The 20,934-nt window shown below is 41.4% G+C and overlaps 2 protein-coding genes across 5 annotated transcripts in view; both read left to right on the forward strand.

The window, feature by feature from the left end:
- LOC119458115 (leukocyte elastase inhibitor A) overlaps positions 1-20,682 on the forward strand; it is a 210,968-nt gene extending 190,286 nt beyond the window's left edge. The window contains exons 1-2 of one of the 3 annotated variants that reach the window (XM_049670754.1): positions 9,246-9,350; positions 17,429-20,682. In XM_049670754.1, coding sequence (XP_049526711.1) covers positions 17,440-18,588 — 1,149 coding nt within the window. In that variant the 5' untranslated portion in view covers positions 9,246-9,350; positions 17,429-17,439 and the 3' untranslated portion in view covers positions 18,589-20,682. Of the gene's footprint in view, positions 1-9,245; positions 9,351-9,449; positions 9,595-17,428 lie in introns of those variants that run through there. The other 2 variants (XM_037719936.2, XM_049670755.1) reach the window with 2 other exon arrangements.
- On the forward strand, positions 1,256-6,649 carry LOC119458116 (leukocyte elastase inhibitor A). Of its 2 annotated transcripts, none has more exons than XM_037719939.2 (2): positions 1,256-1,589; positions 3,600-6,649. In XM_037719939.2, the coding sequence occupies exons 1-2, from the start codon at positions 1,367-1,369 to the stop codon at positions 4,754-4,756; spliced, it is 1,380 nt and encodes a 459-aa protein (XP_037575867.2). In that variant the 5' UTR covers positions 1,256-1,366; the 3' UTR covers positions 4,757-6,649. The 2 variants fall into 2 exon arrangements, with proteins under 2 accessions (XP_037575867.2, XP_037575866.1); XM_037719938.2 differs by having other exon boundaries at positions 1,455-1,593.
- Positions 20,683-20,934: the final 252 nt, after the last annotated feature.

The raw sequence follows: 20,934 nt of genomic DNA on the forward strand, positions 1-20,934 counted from the left end.
GGGGTGCCTGGCACTCTCGTTTTCGGCGTGCTAGGGAACAAAAGAGCAGCGTGCCGCAATTTATCTGATCGGGTGATCAGGTCACTTCTGCTAATTTGTTTTTTCCGCTGCAGCTGTAAGTGTGTGCAGGAAAATTTACGGGAATTTCTTTAGGATTATTATTTATTTAATTTATTTATTATACCCTCAAGGTAGAGTTGTACATTGCAGAGGGGAGGGGCAAGGTAATAACAGAGGCAAATGACACATATTTGATTATAGAAAAAAATACAAATAATCAGAAACTTTCAAAGAAAAGGCCAAAGGTAAAACGTGGAAGTCAATAATTAATAAAAAGAACAAGAAAAAAAAGAAGGAATGAAGGAAAAAGAAAATGAGGGGGAAATTAACGAAAATCGAGAATTTTCATGCCTAGGATGGGGAATTGTTCTGCAAAGTACAGAACATCACTGCTCGGCAGTATGCTTGTCGATCTGATCGTGAATGGGTGCACGTTTGTGCGTGCACATACCAACAGCAGCACGCACGCATCAAGACGGACCATGTGCACCACTGCGGCTGCGTCCCCGATATATGGCCTACCCGATTAATTTACTATATATTCTAAGGCAAATAGCATTGTTCAAAGATACGAACAGATACAGGGAGGCAGCTTGTGCCAACGTGGCTAATTAATTGCTTCCTCGAAAGAAACGGTGCGGATTCTAGACAATAAATATTTGCAGCTAGCTGTCTGTCATTTATAGTCTTCGATAGCAACGAAAATTAATGACAATAGAACAACGCACATGCAGGTATAGCGTACGTACGTGTAGCATGCAGTTATATATGATCAGGAAATTCTTCGATTAAAATATTCTCGAGGTTTCACATGATAAAACCACGATCTGATTTACGAGGGCGACGTAGTGGGGGGCTGCGGATTGGTTTTGACCACCTGTGGTTCTTTAACGTGCGCTTAATTTAATTGTACACACGAACGTAGGCCTTTGCATTTTGTCTCCAACGAAATGCGGCCGCCGCGGCCGCCATCGAAAGCAGACTAATTTAATTAAACTACCGCGGCGGGATTTACGATCAGGGACTGTATTATATAACAAAAAAACAGCACAAAAATGGGACATGAAAGGTGTTTGTCGCTCTTTCTTGTCCTGTTTTATCGCGTTGTTTTTGTTCTAAAACATCGTTACCAGCTAGTTACAGCAAACATCAAGGCAGATGATTTTCATTTTATCACTCCTTTCACTCTTCGTTTTTGGTTCGCCATGACTCCGTTATCGCCAGTATGGGCCACTCGCTGCGACTGGTGACATAGAACCGAATGAATTGAAAAGATTCCTTATTGCGCGTACATAACAGCGCCAGAATGGACGTCTGCTTTGAGCGCATTCGACCTTCCCATAATTTCCCTAGTGTCCCTAGTGTGGGGCGTGGCTGGAGCCCAGTCAAAACAACGTTGGCGCCTAGCTGTCACGCCCAACTTGCGCCGGCAACGCCTTTGTCTCGCATTTGCTTCGGACTCCCGTGCGCAGCTGCCTTTTATTCCGGTACCTGTCATCTGAAACCAGCACTAGCTCATTCACCGAAGTGTAGGTGAGATATACGCGGCTTTGTGTCGTGACGTAGACAAAATCGCGTGTGCGCTGCGAGCGGCCCCAGCTCCCTCCCGCTACGCAGCGTATATGCTCCCTTCTCGATAGGAATACGCTACAAAATTAATCGAGCGTTATAATTCCGTGGATGTGCTGCTGTCAGACGAAAAATAGACGTTCGGGAATGGGCACTGTCGTTTTTGTTCTCTCGAGATCGATGTAGAAATACATTTGCTCGTTAGATGATATCGTTTGAATGTATCTGGGGATACTTAGAATGCAATATGAATTAGTTGACAAACCATGCAGTTAGTGAACCAATAATAAGGATAAACGCATGGCTTAAAACTCCAGACGAAACAGTTTCTGCGTACAGTTCGACTACTATATATAGTTCTGACAAATGTCGACTGTAATTTTTTTTTTTTTTTTTTTTTTTGCGGATGTAATTGTCTTGAACAAAATTTTTCTATACTCTTTCACGCCACGCGCAGACAAGTGAATTAATTAAAGAGTTATGTATACCATTCTTGCCGCTGGAGCGCAAACGCAGCACCTTTAATTGCCTTGTGGTGCCTATATAACGTCCTTATACTGCATTAATTATGCACGCGCGCACACACACACACGCACGCATACATAATTCATTATACTATTTTACAACTGCGTATCTGATATATGTGAAATGAAGTGAGGTTTATGCCAAGTGTAGCAGTTGTACAGTACGCGTACACTTTAGAAGGGCAAAAGGCAAAATGCCTGACGAGGTCCATCCCCCTTACAAGCAGTGGTACATAGCATTTGACAGACTGCAGCAAGGACACCCCACAACACAGCAAACATAAAGAAATGATGAAGCAGCACCCAGTTTCACATTATGAAAACACGCATTGAATAACATAGTGTAACATGCACCTAACAGCACTTGCACTGAAATACGTATACTACTTTTTGTCATGTGCAGCAACCATTCTGTAACGCTCTCTTTCTAAGCCCTAAAAGAAGCGCTCTGATAGATGAGGTCTTCAATGTGTTTGATAGTATTAAGGAAATGTATAGGTTAAAATTCAAACCTTTGCACTCCATAGTTCATTTTTATCTGTGGCGTTCTTTGCGAGAAATGCCTCATCTCATAATTAGTTTGTGGGTATGATTTTAGGTTTGAAACAATTTTACCTGCATTATTAGCTGCATGATCTGACTGTATTGCATATCGGTAGGCTACTAATTGTCTATATTCATTATACATAGGGAATTGAAATATGTGGCGGTGCTCTCGGAATATGTTATGTTGGTGGCACCTCTTATTGCCCTCTTTTGAAAGATAAAGAGTGAATTGAGGTTAGTATTACTCGTATGAGCCCAGGCCACTAAACAGTAATGTCAGTGAGATTGAGCAAGCGTAAAGTTGTTTCTTTAGCCATAGTGGCAGGAGGCATGCACTTAAATTTTTGAATTAATCCAAGAGATCGAGAAATTTTTGAGCAGACAATTGTAAAGTGTTCTGTCCATGAAAGTTGTTCATGGATAATGACACCACGGAATTTGGCTGATACGACACATTCAGTTACGTTTCCTGAAAATGTGACATTGAGGCTATTGCTAACGTGTTTGTGTTGATTTTTAGGCATGAAGAACCTATACTTTGTCTTCTTAACCTATAATTGCAGCCTACTCGTACTGAGCCATATTTCCAGTTAATTTAACCATGCATTTGCATTTTTCGTTATAAGAGTCGCACTGTATAAGCTATAAGATATGTTGGCGTCGTCTGCGTATACATATCAATCACAGTTGTCTAATGGTATTTATAATGAATTTAAATTTATCATAGCTGTTTGCCACCTCTTAAACAAGCATCTAAGTATGGCTACATTTTTTGTGCAGTCAAATACAACCATGCCACTATTTAAACTACGGTTATCGAAACTGTTTGACTGATGTATGTTGCTGCGTGCTGTTTTCACCTATACCTAATCCAAGCACTCCATTGTTTTCATTTTCTAGCATACTTTGCCACGGCCACATCAACTGCAGCAATGTCAGTGGATCTGACTACTGCAATCGTTGCTTTTACCATAGACCTCTACAAGCAACTTCTTTCAGAGAGTGATGGAACAAAGAACATTGTCGTCTCCCCATTCAGCATCGCAGCTGCTTTGTCAATGACTCTTGCAGGTGCCAAAGAGCACACTGCTACTGAAATCACCAATGCCTTGCACACAAATGATGATTTGATCCATGCACAGTTTTCCGAATTCTTTGCCAAAGTTGAAACTTATGCACCTGATGTGATGTTGAATGTTGCAAATCGCCTGTACTCAGAAAAGACGTTCATGGTCCTGGAAGACTACCTATCCACATTGAAGAAATATTACAACAGCACTGTGATGCCGGTTGATTTCAAGAATGATGCTGAAGCAGCCAGACTTGCAATGAATGCCTGGGTAGAAGAAACCACGAAGTCAAAGATCAAGGACCTTCTTCCCAATGGTGTTGTGGATTCTGACACTGCGCTTGTGTTGATCAATGCCATTTACTTCAAGGGTCTGTGGAAAGATCAGTTCAACCCCAAGGCAACTACCCTGCAGGAGTTTTACAGATCCAAAGAAACAGTTAAGGAGGTCCACATGATGTACAAGCAGTCACACTTTAAGATCAACACCAAATGCACAGACTTGAATGCTGATGCAATTGAAATCCCATACAAAGGTGGCAAGACGTCTATGGTGATCATTCTGCCCCATGAAGTTGACGGCCTTCCAGATCTGGAGGCAACGCTTACGCCGTCAAAGCTGTTGGACGTCCTGAATGGTCTCGATTCAAAAATGGTCGGTCTCAGTCTCCCACGATTCAGAATTGAGTACAGCGTAAACTTAAAGAAAACACTTAATGTGATGGGCATAAGAGACTTGTTCACTAACAAGGCAGATCTGTCAGGAATAGATGGGAAAAAAGACCTCATGGTCTCAGCTGCTGTTCACAAAGCCTTTGTGGAGGTTAACGAGGAAGGCACAGAGGCAGCAGCTGCTACAGCGATGGTGATAAGGAAAAAGTGTGCTGTCAGGGCCATTCATTTCACAGTTGACCACCCGTTCATGTTCTTCATTCGAAGTCATGACCCGGATGTCATTCTTTTTGCAGGCTCAGTACGAGATGTATAGCAGTTTAGGGGAGCTGGATGTTCAAAGATTTGTCCAGTGATTGTCAGTGCATTATGAGAGGTGTAACCAGACTGTGTAATAATACTCTGCAGTCAGGGGCATCGTCATGTGCATCATGAAGGGCTCTGTAGTGGCTCCTCGACTATAGCTTTCTGGTGCTGAGTGCAGGATGATGGTTTCAATTGCTTTTTATGGAGGCCGCATACTGAATTGGGCCGAATGCAAAGGACACTTATGTAGCAGGCTTTATGTGCAAGAATGTAAGAAAACACCTTCGCATATATCTGTGCAGGAGAACACTGCAGTACTGCAGTTCCTGAAGTCGACAGACATTAGATAGCAACTGTGGTTCTGCTGTGCATCTAAACAAAGTGACGCGTGAGCGCAGAGTGGCACCAGTGCCCAGTGAAAGTTGGCCATGCTCTCTAGGATTGAAACTTCGACGAGTTGATGCATAAACTTCTACGTACATAGCACACAAGGACGAAACATGTCATCATTGTGTGCACTGTACAAAGACGCTTTTGCTCTAGCAATAAGTGTTTTCTCTCCTTAATTTCTTTCTTTTTGTCGTCTAACCTTCTTTTCCCTGCGTACGATAGCAAGCAGGAGGTGTGTGTGGTTGATATCTCTGTCTTTTCTTCATCTTTCTCTCTCTCTCTTTCACGGTTTCATGACGAGAAATGACAAGCACTGCTGCAATATGTTTTTGCACGAGTCATAATTACATACACGCTACTCCAGTGTGAAGTGTTATTGAAGTGCTTTCTGAATGATGGTAGCTTGTTTTATATGGTATCATGCGGAAGTTGCGATGTTGTCACAGCGGAACCTTTTTGTGCAATATTCGGCCATTGCAGAGTGTGCATTAGGTAGCGAGATATGCTATGTGTCCTGAACACCACTGCATCACGATCTATCAGTCCAGGCCTCAATTTCAATATCTCAATGTTGTTGCTGCTTTTTTTTATAAATCTGTGGCCTTTCATTGTACTGCCAATGCATTTGGGACATTCTGAGCAGGCATGGTCCAGCATCAGTGTCGATAGCTATTAATATTTGTAGTTTGTTCATAGATGACTCGTTTGTGCTTTCATTACTGTTAAGTTTCTTAACACACGTCTAGAATAAAGTAAAGAGTAAATGCAGAGTGGTCCATTTTTCTGATTCATTCACTAAAGATGGTGAAAATATGTGTGCTTTTCAAATGTCAGTGATCTATAGACACCTCTTACATTGAGTTTACTAATCGTGCCTATAACTTTATTATCTTTTAGTACTGTTTCAATCAAAGGTGAGAACCAGCTGTTCATTTGTCTAGCAGTTGTATGCTTTCTGGGATGTGCTATTTCCAGTAAAATAAAGTTTAAGTGCCTGCGTATGTACTGCTGAAAATCGAAAAATTGACTGTGGTGCTTAAATGATCAGGCTTTTTTTTTGTACCTTGATGCATGTTCACAGTGGATCTTTGGTGGACATGTTCTGAAAACTTGATAGCATCAGCTGTGCAGATTATCAGCTGTAGAAGGGGCGTGCATTTTTGGGGGTCTCAGTTGAAAACGATAATGCACCTTAAAATGTGGATCAGTAATCTTTTGTAGTTTGGTGTTCATCTTTAAATTCATGGTGTGTTTTGTGCAGTATTTTACATACCTGTTGTCAGCTATGAACAGCACGTTCTGAACATTTCGTGAGGCTGGCTACTTGTTTTGGTTACTGCATGTTGGTTATATTACACTGCTGCTGATGTGCTCCCAGCATGTCAGAGTTGAGATTCTCTGAGCCATATTTGTTGTTTGTACTATTGGGCTATGCTTCAAAATGTTTTTATACTTGATTATACTGTTGCTCGTGTTTGTTTTAATCATGACAGAATAAAATGCTTGTTGCTTGTTGATTGCTTTGTGGCACTGACTTCAACAATATAGGTGTAAAAAACAATTTACATGAAACAATGTGCAGTTACAGCAATATCTTGCACTCTGCTTATACTTCCCTCATCTTAAGGAGCTTTTGAAGTCGTTCACTGTTGTGAACACAATTTACGCAATATGTTTGCCTTTTTTTTTCCAGGCTGCTTAATCTTTCTACTGAAATCCTGAAAAGACAAGGGCTAACTCATAGCTGTATTGAGGCTTCTCTGGGCTCCAAAAAATAATCCAAACATTTTTATCACCTTATCCTGGGGTGTGCAGATGCCTTTCATGAAAGAATCGTTAAACCCCACATAGCTTTATGTATAATTTTTGTCATGCTCATTATGTGGCCCCTCCTAACTCTGATTAAAATGCAGGAAGAATAACGCAAAGCCCACAATAGCATTTTTTTTCACATTCTGGGAGCAACATTTTAGTCATAGGTAGTTCAGGAAACCAATTACTAATTAATTAATTACTGTACTTTTTTTTTCCACAAATGGTCATATATGGTCATAAATAAAGGTGAACTACTTGTTCTAATTTTACTTCACGTGCAATGGTACGTGTTTTGACTTTGTGGGGAAAATAAAAAAGGAATTGCGATCTTCAAAGCGCACGAAATGTGAGTGACACATAATCTAAGTATCATTGATTTATGCTCTTCATTTATTGAATTAATTAATCATTACTGGTAAGAAATGTCTTACAAGTAAACATTTGACTGAATGTTTTCTAGAAGCACTTGATACTTGTAAACCTTACGGGAAGTCTCATGCCCTGCGGTGCAAATACAAAAGCGGCGGTTGTCACGTAGTACCGCAAGAACCTCTGTTTAACCATCCCTGATATCATGAGAAGTGATTAATAAATTAAGGTAAGCAGGCACAGATGCTTCAGCTCCGATTGTAGTGCTTTTGGCATTTTATCACATTTAGTCTATTTACAATATTTTATGATATTACCATTCTGTAACTCTAATGGTCCACCGGTTATCCATCCTACGCATTACATGGCCTGCCCAGCTCCATTTTCTCCTCTTAGTGTCAGCTAGACTAGCTAGAATAGAACCAAGAGAAGGGAAGCACAGTCGAGGATGGCAGAAAACCAGGTGGGGTGATGAAGTTAGGAAATTTGCAGGCGTAAGTTGGAATACGCTAGCGCAAGACAGGGGTAATTGGAGATTGCAGGGAGAGGCCTTCGTCCTGCAGTGGACATAAATATAGGCTGATGATGATCATATTACCATATTAGCCAATCAATAAATAATTACAAATTTGGCTGGAGCCCTGCTTGTTGGGGGTGCTGTTTGTCTCACGTTGAAATACAGGTGTATTCGGGCTCTTATGAAAAAAGTCGGACATGCTTAATTGATAATATGGCACTACCCGGCATAACAATTCTAAATATTTAATGACATGCACTCCTTCAACATGAACATGACTGGGTATGTGTATATATATGGGTATGTGCACATATAATGTGTGTTTCTGAAAAAAAAAAAAAAAATATATATGTTCTTTCGGTCTTTGGTTGGTGTAAACAAGACTGCATATGGTGTTAGCCAAGGTGGGATATTGCACCGTGCAGATGCAGTAACACTTTGCAAGTATCGGAAATCCACTAAGAACTGGACCGAGTATCACAAATACAACTTTTCTGTACGCGAATTAAAGCAACTATACATAGTGGTGAATGGAATTCTAGGTATATTAAGTTAAACCTCTCTCTGCGTGTGACAGTGGTGCTAATGTGCTTCTTTCTACATTTTAATTGATACAGTTAAATCATTGATATGTAAGCCTTTATAATAATAATTATTGTTATTATTATTTGCACATATCAGGACGATGCGCGAGGCTGTGTAGAGAGGTGAAAACCCGTTGGCGCAGGTGCGCCTACCAGCCCGCCGTCCACAGAAACCTTGTAGAAATGTAGAAAAGTGTTGGCTGCATGGTAAACATAGGATCCCCAGATAAAATAAATGTGTACAAACTGCAGAATGCGATTCCACAAACATAAAGGCGACGGCGAGCTTGCCATATCTCACTTTTTTTATTTTAAATGACAGTGCCAATAATAGGCGTGATTTTTCTCACAAGTCATGATACATACATAAATTTTCTCTTATAAATGAAGCCACTCGGATCTCCACCGATATTTTCGTAGGCAGCTTGCACTCACGGCAATCCTGTGTGCATGCGCTCCACACTCGATCGTCGACACTCACTCACGTTCCTACTCGCACCCACTGATAACACTCACACGTAATTTCATTCACACTTACGGGCACTCTAGTACGTAATACGTCCACACCCCGTGTGGTCCACACACTCGATCGCGGCCGGCAGTTTCTTTTTTTTTTTTTTTTTTCTTTTTTTTTTTCGGTAGGATATACTGACAGTCACTCGCATTCATACTCACGTCCACGCACACATTTCGTCACTCACTAATGAAGCTAACGCTCTATTTCGAGCCTGTGAAATGAGTGAGTACAGTACGTGAATGCTGCTGCAGGCACGTCTCGCCAATGCTACGATGAAATATGAAACTCGACGTTGTTGTTCTTGCCTCCACACACGACGTTGTATCGACAGCTTCGTTCTCGAAAGAAACAGTAACGAGTCAAGAAATACGTACATACAGCCGTAATTCGAGACTATCATCAAGTGAGTTCAGTAAGCACAATATCGACAACTAAAAGTTTAGCAATGCACAACTCGGGAAACGAAGGCAAGCGAGTCGAGAGACGTGTTCACCGGCGCATTCTTCTCCATGATTTCCCTAGTGTCCCTAGCCATTTCCTAATGTGTAAACAACGTTGGCGCCAGTCACGCCGGCAACGCCTTCTCTTGCATTTTCTTTTGCCAGTCGTTCTCGTTTTATTCTGGGAGCAACTACCTGACAACGGCACTCATTCCCGTAAGTGTATGGATACCCCGGTCCCACGGGGAACTTTTGAGAGCCATATCAGGATCGAGTTTTGCAGCTGCGGAATGGATTGCCAATCGCGATCGAAAGTGCGCCCCCGTACGTGTGACCACAGTATGAGAATTACATGTGTTGACATCGACGAGATCGCGTTTGCGTTGCCGTACTCTCATTGTAATACCATATGCCTGCTTGAAATATAGAAATAAAACGCTGCTTTTGTAAGGCATTGTTCCGCTCATGAATTACGTAAGAGCTGTCTGACATAATAGAAATGCCGTTCTGATCAATGCATTTCTTGTGATAAAAAAACACACAGCTTAAAATAACTCGGTAGTGCCTATTCTGCCGGTAACCTGGAGAATTTCTTGAAAGAATTTCTCACGCCAGCATTGTGTACTGTCTCCCGCAAATGCCACGTGACAAACTGCCGGGAGAACAACTTTTTACCTCAACTCCGCTGCCGTGAGAATTGCTCGACGGAATAATTAACTCACGGCAGCTGAACGAGAAATTGCCGGTAGATTGCCGTTGATTTTATTCCTGGCAGACGATGCCAGCTAGAAATCCGACTCCATGAAATCGCATGACAACTGCTGTTTCACAGAACATTTATTTATTTGCCCTGTGTTCCGATCGGGCTGTTCAAATTTTCCCGAATATTAATTGTCACGTTGTATGGGAAGAGATTAGTGAACGTCACTATATTTCTACCTCATGCTCTAGCTGCTGGCTATAGGCCCAGGAATAGGAGTGTCTTCTGTGGCAATTGTAGTAGAATTTTACGCAAAATTAAATTTGAACAGTAACCTTCGACAGCCTGCTCCTCTGCTATAATTTTTGCCATGTCGCCGGCTCCGAATTAGTTATCCTGACATTCGAAATTTCGTGCGGCACCAGACTTGACACCCAAAATTCACCCATATTGTGACTCCTTACATCTTACGAATGATATAAAGACATGGCAGGTTCACCATGGAGCTCATAACTGTTTCGATTGCATGTAGGTGAACTTGAGCGAGGAAAGTCAGTGTAGTTTGGGTTCGTGTACGCTTGTGCTAGCCTATTTCACCATGCCATGGAAAGCTCGAAGTTGCAGTGAATTACATTTATGCTTGAAATGTGCCGCTGTTTCTTCATAGATATATGTTGACAATTAAGCAACACATAATACTTGCACAATACGCTTTCGTAATGTAGATCAGTACACAAAATCAGATTATTACATGCACTCAATTTTAAAGGCTACATGATCATCATTGAAATATAGCGCACTGCTACACACAAAAATTAACTCTGGACAAAGAAAGGAGAGCAAACCTTTATTTCACAGTACCACAAACTTGATAATATAAGGACTTAATTCGTGTTAAATAAAAACATTTTGAGATTTAGATGGGGAGTAAAGGCCAAAAAAGCAAAAAAGAAGGGTTGACACTACAGTGTACTAGGAGTGGCCATACATGAACAAGCCATTTTTCCAGTTTTGTCTTCAAACTCTGGATTAGGCCAACACATGATGGTGCCATGATAAACACCAGTCACATGTACAGTACAGAGCCATAGTCATCTGATGTTGATTTGCATTCACTGCATTTCAACTTTTCGTCCTTTTTTGATGCTTGTGACCAAGAGCACAGCGTTACAAGCATCATTAGTAGTAAAAAAAAAAAAAAACAGTGCACAAGCTGAATATCGACAATTTGATCATGAAAGCATACATGTATGCCCTCTGGCCTTGGTTCCACAGTATTTATCAAGCAACTTGCCATTAAGGCTGGTGTTTTCTTCTTTCGCTGTAAGCTCCGAGAATGTCTGCCGACTTGCTGTTCGTTCACTTTTTTTTTTGTATATCTGACAACAGTAAGCACACAACCTTTTGGAGGGTCGCATTTTTTCAAAGTTATTGCCAGTTTGACATTTTCAGTTGCTATTTGTAATGCAGATTTCAGAGAGAACTGGTCATCTCTGCTTTTCTCTTGCACATTAAATAGTAGGCTATTTGAACACTCACTTATTTTAATGCTATGTTCCTTTAGGAGCACTTTGTCATGTCATTTCTCTTCAGTGCCCATGCATGGTGCAGATGGAACTCCAATAATAATCTTGGCTTTCACTTTGAGCCGCTGCAGGTGTGCTGTATTCATGCTAGTACTAGTTGTCAGGTGTAAAAGTATGCTTTCTAACTGATATGAAGGCTTGAGTGCAGTAACATTAACTTGGCAGCCATTTCTCCATTTCCGAGAATTGTCGCTTGAATAGACAGCCCATCTTTAAACATTTCTGTTGAGCATTCTGATACCAAGCTTGCCAGCGTTCATGCCCTGCCAGCTGCCTTTCTGAACTTTTTGTGTGCTGACAGTATTTTTTTGATTGCACAAGTGCTGACTTGCACTTCCTTGGTGTTATTACATACATGACTCTGCCTTAGCAAACTGTTTGCTATATATATATAAGCATCCAAAGACCACCGCTCAGTGCACAGTGACTTTCTCATACTTTGGCATGTTTGATGCCTCCTGTACCACCAAAACACCAAATTGTGTTGGTAATTAAGGACAGCAGAATTGCTTGCCTGAAGGCATGAGAACAACCTTCAGTAGTTGCTGAAATTTTGACATCAGAAATAGCGAGACTTATCTTTCCTGTGGCGGTCACTGATGTACTGAGTCCTTTGTTTACATAAGACGCACTCGGTGTCAGCAAGCTGAAGCACAACTTGGATTCCTCATCTCCACTTGTTGTTATTAGAGCTTTGTTTTGCAGCATAACTGCTGCTTTGTCTACTTTTTTAATACAACTGTGTGTTGGCGATTGCAAAGAACTGCTTAACAGACATCTTGAGTGAACTGAAGCATTCTACAGGTGTTTTAGCTTTGTAGTTTATTCACTCTGCATGGTCTGTTAGTTAAGTTGAAAAATGTTTCCACATGACCACTTCATTCTCCTTATCAATTCTGCATGAATGGCCAAGCCAGTTTGTAGTGAAATAACCTACTACTCTCTTTGCTGCTGATTCCTGCAGTAAGGTATAGGGCTCTCTGTATTCATGTTCATTTTTGGCATAAACCATGCACGGCAAGATGTCCACAGCAATTCCTTGTTCACCTTTTGTGATCCCCAACTTTCTCACACTTCTCCGCAAGAAACCTGTAGAACAAGCAGAGAGCTTGTCTGTAGTGCAGATGATGAAAAAGGGCCCTGATTCAAAGATCATATTTTCACTCCCTCATCTGCCATGAGCACTCTCACGGACTCCCATTTTCGATTTCAAATCTATGAATATATCCAAAAACCAGCTAAGTCTCTCTGCATGTTCACTTAGTGGACCCAACGGTAGCATTCTCACCATTACCATTTTCAAGGATAACAACAAAACACTGCTATTCTTGTCTCCAGCAATTTGTATGTTGCATCAGTGAATGTTAGTTCGGGCCAATATTGAAACGATTTCTCGAATTCCTTCATCTTGGAAGTAAACTGCTTCCAGGTCGCTTTTCATCTGTGAGCAAACAGACTATCGCTTTATGTTTTTTCTTGCAGCATGCGCACAACTTTGACCAAGTTTTTTCTCAATTTCGACAGTTTTTCCTTTGCTGCAATATTTGATTGATCCTTTAGAAGTAAAGCATTTCTAGTCTCCTTTTCCATTTTCTGTCTGACAGTCATCTGGCCTTCAGCTGCAGCAAATCAAGAGTTTTAGCTCGAAGATCTGAGGCCAACCTTCGCGGTTGTGGTAGCTATCCAAAAAGTTTCTTTTCTATAGAATGATTGCACTTCAATTTGAAACCTCACTTCCAGGTACTGTCCTCCTTTTCTGCTGCAATGTAGACATTGAAGCCATGTTTGAAAGGCCTAAGGAAGCACATAAAAGAAAAGGGTATGCATTATAAAGACTTAGTTACACCACACTAAGAGTTGATAGTATGGTAGCAGCTGGTGAACACGTATGTTTAACAGTGGTTAAAATGGGTGCTTCAAGTCAATGTCACATAACCATGTCGCAAAGGCGCTTTCAACAGGGTTTGTATTGATTGATGTATATTGTATATTGAACTTGTCACAAGAAATTTCAGCGGGACATGCTTTTGGTTAATGTAAAACGGTTGTATGAATTCTGAAAAAAAGTGTGATAAAGATTGCTCTTCTAGACGCAGAACACTTTTTATCTCATTTGCTTATTTAACTGCAGATTGAACTGTGAAGCAGTGGTAGAAAGTCGTTAAACAAACAAACAAACAAACAATAAAAGACTCTGAGCTATGAAACTTCATTTAATCAGAATCATGGTCTTCTGGTTTACTAGCTCTACCTCATAGATATCATTTTCGACCAACACATATTAACTAGGCAGGCCAAAATTTTAGGTTTCAAAGCTACTTGCATGGTAGTGGCATTACATAGTTCAGTGTGCTTTGGGACTCGGGCACAATATAGTTTGCAGTTGTGCATACTTGAACCCGCAGCATTGTTGATATTGTCAGCGTCAAGATCTGTAATGGTAGCAAAGTAGCAAAACTATAGTACAAGCTTACAGTACAGCTGTATGAAAACATTGTCAAAGGTAATTACAGTGATTTTTATGCACCATTGTTGGCACTGACAAACTTCATGGCACTGTGGATGCAATGGTACCTAATCTGGTAGTACTTCAGTGCCTCGGACATCTGGCCCTTCCAACATAAATGTTTCACTTCTGCAACAGTGTTTGCATCCCTCGTCCTGAGCTGAATGCTGTTTTCTGTGCTGTATCGTGAAATATGCACTTACAGCTCCTCAAAAATGGCAAATCGATCATCAATGACAAGTTGCACCAGTTCACTAGTTCTTTGTGGTGGTGTGCCCACCGTGTCTACACCATAAGCTTTATCTGACATCATCAGGCATGGCACCTGTTAAATGACGCATTGACGAAACACGCATTGGTCACGATGTCACCTGCCTAGTGATAGGCAATAAAACCAAGGCAGACATAAAACTAAGAGAGGCTGAAACGAAGCAGCGGAACACTCGTATACCATGCTGTAGCTAGCCAGATGTACAGTTTATCACGTGACTTCTGAGAACCAATAGGAGATGACTGCTGCATGGATTTCTTTAAAGAACTTGTCGGCAGATTAGACATGCCCAAATAACTTGCCCGTTAAATGGAGACAACCTCGCTCCCTTATTTGAGATAATCGGTTTGGGTGCATAGAATTCTAGACAAGTACCAGAATTTTTCGCAGATGTTGTCATGAACTACACACACACACACACACACACTGTGATGCTTTACAGGGGATGTAGTACTCTTCTACTGCAAGCGTAGCACTGTATTGGATCATGGTACCTTATACAACACATCTTTTAAGTTTTTTTCCCAGTGGGAAAAAGAAGCAAGCAAACAAATGAGATACATGTCTAGTGGCAATTATTATGATTACTAGACACCTGATTTTTAGGCACCAAAATAGTGGGTTTTAGGTGCCTGAAACAGGAACTTAAAGCCTCATTTTAGGCACAATAGGAGCTGAAATAGGTCTTGTAAATTGTTTGCAAACCATAACCTGTTTTATGCGTTTGTGTGTGCTGCCCATTTTCATGGTAATAAATCTGATGTAGCATTCACTTATGAGGTCTGAAAGGCAGCAGCCATATCGTGCAAGTGATCACTTCACAAGGATTTTCTGGGTAAATGAATGGCCGCATTTTTTTTCGAACTGCATGCCGTAGTCGACACCCTTAATACACTTGTTTTGACACTATGTGCAGGTAGTGTATATTTAATATCCAAACTTTCATGCTTACAATGGCACATCAAGTGCAACAAGCACGAAAAACACGAAATATGCCAGGGAAGCTGCTGAACAGTTAACGAGACAAGCTAATATCTGTGGCTAATGAATTTAAATCAGCAAATGTTTCATTTTAAGAAATGAATACTTCAATAGTGTATGTTTATAAATCTTTATAAAAGTTATAAGAACGGTTACACTGAATTACCATGTCTATTTAAGTGCCTCTTCTAACTTGGAATAAGCTTATAGACTGCAAACAATGGTTCAGTAATGACAAAGGTGAATGCAGCGTTTTTGTATTTCTGTATGTTTGACAGCTTCACGCAATCTGGAATTCTCAGGTGTTCGAATGTGAGAACCTTCGAAATTTCTTCGAGCTGAAAAAAAAAAAAAATATTCATTGCATAATACCGAGTGTACCTTTGCACAAACTTCTGTGACAGCTGCTTCCACACACATGGGGTGCATTAAACTTGCGTTACGGTTTGGTAGCAGTGTCACGACTCGCGGACTGTTCACAAGAACTCTTCCTTAAGCGTTTTTGTATATCGCTATGACTTTATTCTTCGCAAAGCATTTCTATTGTTGTCACACACTGCTGCAACCGGAGTATGTCTTCTTACATGCATTTATGTAAATAAAGAAAAGCGGAGAAGGGCAGAGTGAGGGTCAGGATTTATTGCTCATCTATTGCATAGCTTAGATGAGCTGCCATTGGCTGGTGTATCTGTACAACTGCAGAAAGAAGTGAAGGTGCCACAATGGGGCACTATGTAACTGCAGTAGATAGTACTTCCAGCTGGCTTTGCGTGCTTGCTCACATGCAATGCAATATATAGTCAACAGTTTTTCCAAGCTACACTCTCTGGTACACCCTCTCAAAATGATGTGTCTTTCTCTCTCACATGCTCACCTGCAGTGTAACATGGAGTTGCGTGCTCGCTGCCAAAGAAGGCTTTAGTGATATTTTTATCTTTTTTTCTCTGGCATTGCTAACCAGTGTCGGGCAGATGTTGAGAGGCCCTCAAAAGCTCACCTAACACTGACAATGCCTATTTGGTTATTTGCTAGGTCGCAATGTTAGGTGCATTGTTTGGCAACAGTGTCCGCCAACGCTACCGGATCCAGTGGAAAAAAGTAATCAAATGTGCTTTCGAAACAATAAGAGCACTCTCAAAAAGCATTTTGAGATGCTAAAAAGAAGAACATGCATGTGTAGGCACAAGGGGCAGGAACAAGCCATGATAGACACTATAAAGTCATGCTGAGCCACCCATAATTTGTGCTCACACACCAAAAGGCCGGGGCTGTGATGTGCGGGAACAAATAGGCATTTGCCTATAATCCAATCTTTAATGATGACATACTCTGGAGCCAAACATGAGGATGCCATCTATCTAGTGAGGCGAGATTATGGCTATTTGCAATGCGCATTGTGTCATCTGCTGAGCTTCCTATATATCTCCAATGCGGTTTGCCATCACAAACTCATGATTGCTCATGACTGGAGTGCAGTGTGAACAAACACTGTATTGGAGTGCACAGCAAATTCTTATGCCATGTGACAACGGCGCTGCCAAATACAAGTGCTGGCACTTTTTGCTCGCACAAGTCTTGTCGACTTAACTGCATATGATTCCTACATGCACTGGCAAACTTGCAGATGATGCTGGAGCAGGATGTGGCCCCGAGGTTAGCCACTGCACGGGGCAGCACATAACGAGCTTCCTAAACTGACTACCAATAACCACGTGCTCCCTTAATTGTTCCCGCTTATATAAATTGAATGAATGTACATATCTCTGCAGATAAATGCAGCTGATTTACCATACGTTAGCTGTAATTTTTGTACTTCTGCGGATACACAGCTACCAAATGGCGTTCATATAAATTTGAGCGCGACCTCATTACTGTGGCAGACTTTAAGTAACTGCCATCTAACCTTCAGCTACGATTTAAAATCCTTGTTATTTTAGCCGTGTGACTTATAACTGTATGTTTTCGCCTGCAACTAACCTAAGCATTTCATTCTTTCCATATTCAAGGACACTTCACCATGGCCACATCAGCTCCAGCCGTGTCAGCAGATTTGACTACTGCAATCGTTGCTTTTACCATAGACCTGTACAAGCAACTTCTCTCAGAGAGTGATGGAACAAAGAACATTGTCATCTCCCCATTCAGCATCGCAGCTGCTCTGTCAATGACTCTTGCCGGTGCCAAAGGTCACACAGCTGTTGAAATCACCAATGTCTTGCATACAAAAGATGACATGATCCACGCACATTTCTCTGATTTCTTTGCCAAAGTTGCAACCTATGCACCTGATGTGACGCTAGATGTTGCCAATCGCATGTACTCAGAAAAGACATTCAAAGTTCTGGAAGACTACCTTGCCATACTGAACAAATTTTACAACAGCACAGTGATACCCGTCGATTTCAAGAACGATGCTGAAGCAGCCAGACTTGCAGTCAATGCCTGGGTAGAAGAAGCCACAAAATCAAAGATCAAGGACCTCCTTCCCAATGGTGTTGTGAATTCCGACACTGCGCTTGTGCTGGTCAATGCCATTTACTTCAAGGGTCTGTGGAAAGAGCAGTTCAACCCCAGAGCAACTTCCCTGCAGAAATTTCACACGTCCAAAGAATCAGCTAAAGAGGTCCACATGATGTACAAGCAGTCACATTTTAATATCAACACCGAATGCACTGGCTTGAACGCCAATGCAATCGAAATCCCGTACAAAGGTGGCAAGACGTCCATGGTGATTCTTCTGCCCTATGAAGTCGACGGCCTTCCAAAGCTGGAGGCAGCACTCACGCCATCGAAACTGTCGGATGTATTGAAAGGGCTTGACTCGACACTTGTTGACCTAAGTCTCCCACGATTTAGGATCGAGTACAGTTTTGACCTAAAGAAAACACTTCACGCCATGGGTGTAAGAGATTTGTTCACCGACAATAAGGCAGATCTCTCGGGAATAGATGGAAAAAAGGACCTCGTGATCTCGGCAGCAATTCACAAAGCCTTCGTGGAGGTTAATGAGGAAGGAACAGAGGCAGCAGCTGCTACAGGAATGGTGGCAATGGCAAGGTGTGCCATCATTGGCATTCCGTTCTCAGTTGACCACCCTTTCATGTACTTTATTCGAAGTCGCGACCCGGATGTTATTCTTTTTGCAGGGTCAGTACGTGATGTATAGTGGCTTACGGCTGCTTGATTTTGACACATTTAACTTGTGATCATTATCACACTTTAAAAAAAGTGATCAGAGTGCAATATCTCCAGTGAGTTGCTCATCGACTATCATATTCTGCTGTTGAGCACAGGGTCGTGGGTTTGTTCCTATTGGTGGAGGTTGCTTTCAAAAGAGGGCAGGATGGACAAAAAAAAACACTTCTGTAATTTTGGATGAATGTCTGTGAAGTGCTGTTTATGAAACAGAAGTAATAGTGCAAGAAAGCACATTTGCGAGGCTGCTGCAAGAAAATGTTGAGTTATATATATTCATAATTTAGTGTTTCTGCACTTTTACTTCGGTGTCGTAGTTCAATTATACACTATCATCAAGCATTATTGCAGTACTACTTTCTAAGTCATGCTAGTTTGTTCCGTTTAGGAAACATCAAGTGGATGATATGATTGTGTAAGCCGTTTGTGCAACAACCACTGCATAATATGCATTAGGTGCAAGATACGAACTATGCCCGTCCACTATTCTGTCATGGTCAGTCAATCAAGAACTGCATTTCACTGTCTTATGGTTGTTGCTGCTTTTATATTGATCTTTGGCCTTCCATTATACTGCACGTCTATTTGGGATATTTTGAGCATCTGTGGGCTTGTGTTGTTTTTGGTGGCAGTTAATCTCTGCAGTGCCTTCAGAAGCGATGAATTTGTGCTTCTATTGCTGTAAACTTGTGTAAAGTTCTGAAAGAGCGCCCACCTAATTTTCAATGGCATCATCTAAAAAAATGCGCACTAGACAATTCTTTGTGTTTAAACTCTGAAATGGCAGGAATAAGGGTGCACTTCAAATGTGAGCAGTACGTGGGCACCTATTATGTTGAGTCTCGTCAATATTGTCATCACTATGACATTTAAACCATTCTTTGCTGTTAGAATCAACATTCAGAATTGGCTCTTTGTGTGTCAAGCTGTTCAGGCTTTCTGTGCTGTTGCACTACTTCCAACGGTTTTCTGATATAAAATCAAGTTTCAATGCGCTGGCATGTACCGCTGGACATAGAGAAATGACTGTGATGTTTCACCATGTGGTCACTTCCCTCTCTACTTTGATGCAGGATTGGAGTGCTGAATTGTGGTGAGGAACGTGTCCCTAAACATGATAGCACCAGATTAGTATGGATTATCAGGCATGGCAATTTTAGGTTATTTATTGAAATAGGCGATGGGTACTGAAAAACATGGATGAATGATCAAAATTTGGGATGTGGGCATGTATTTGTGGCTCCATGGTACGTATGTTGTGTGCTGCAGTTTGATATGTGTGCTGCATCAATTGCAATACTCACCACTGCACTGTGAAAGTGCTGGTGTGATGCAAGATTTTTCTTTTGCCTGTCAACCACGCAGATTAGGTTATTGTTTACATGGCAGCCACTGAAATGCACCTAGCATGTCAGTATTGGTTTGTTCCCAGCTGCTCATGTTGTTGGTACTGTCGGTTTATGTAAAAAGGGTTTCTTTACATTTGACTGCATTGTAGCCAACATTTTATTAATCATGACAGAGTAAAACCTGTTTCACCTGTGTTTCTGCTATCTGATTGTGGCACTGACTTCAGCTGTATGAACAAAGAAAAAAAAAGAAATACTGTACAGTAAAAATAAACACCGATAGTGCTTTGTTTTTTTCTCTTCTCTGAATGAACATTGTGTTTGCAGTCTTTCATTGCTTTCTCAAAGGGCCCCTCAGCAAGTTTGGGCATTGCGAACAGACATTGTGGTGCGTAGCTGGCTAGACCATGTCGTGATCACCGTGTCTGCAAAGTACACCGTAAGAAAAGTGTTTACCCTTTGGGGCTTATCTTGTTTCCAAAAATTAATTGTCATCCATCTTGCGTGCCTTTCCTGTCTTTAACGCTGCACACCTGATACTTCCAGGTCATGAATAGCATGCATGTTATCAATGTGACATAGCATTCTCAACAGGAAAGCACCGAGTGCAACGTTTTCAAGAAAGGAGACGTAAGCAAGCCAGACGACGGTTATTGTTTGGGGACAAAACATGCCCCAAAGGGTGTAAACATTTTCTGACAGTGTATTGTACCAATGTACAGCATGAAAGCAGCTGCAAACAAATTTTCGCGCTCAAACAAAGCAGCTCAAACAAATTTCATCAGTTCAAACTGCCATAGGTTCAAACAAAAGCCTGTGTGCCCTTCCTGAGAGGAGTCACTCCCGCCACCAGCAGAGATCGTGGCACACGAGTGAAGCCTTCGCGTCACGTTCATAGCACCTGCAGCACACAAATGGCTGGCAGCAGTGTTAACAATTTGGCGATTCCCGTGAAATCGCAACATTGC

This window comes from Dermacentor silvarum, chromosome 7, assembly GCF_013339745.2.
Source record: "Dermacentor silvarum isolate Dsil-2018 chromosome 7, BIME_Dsil_1.4, whole genome shotgun sequence".
Taxonomy (NCBI): domain Eukaryota; kingdom Metazoa; phylum Arthropoda; class Arachnida; order Ixodida; family Ixodidae; genus Dermacentor; species Dermacentor silvarum.

Coding starts and splice junctions, on each gene's coding strand:
- LOC119458116 (XM_037719939.2), top strand. CDS start 1,367: ATGGACGTCTGCTTTGAGCGCATTCGACCTTCCCATAATTTCCCTAGT. Junction 1,590..3,599: donor ACTAGCTCATTCACCGAAGT/GTAGGTGAGATA, acceptor TTCATTTTCTAG/CATACTTTGCCACGGCCACA.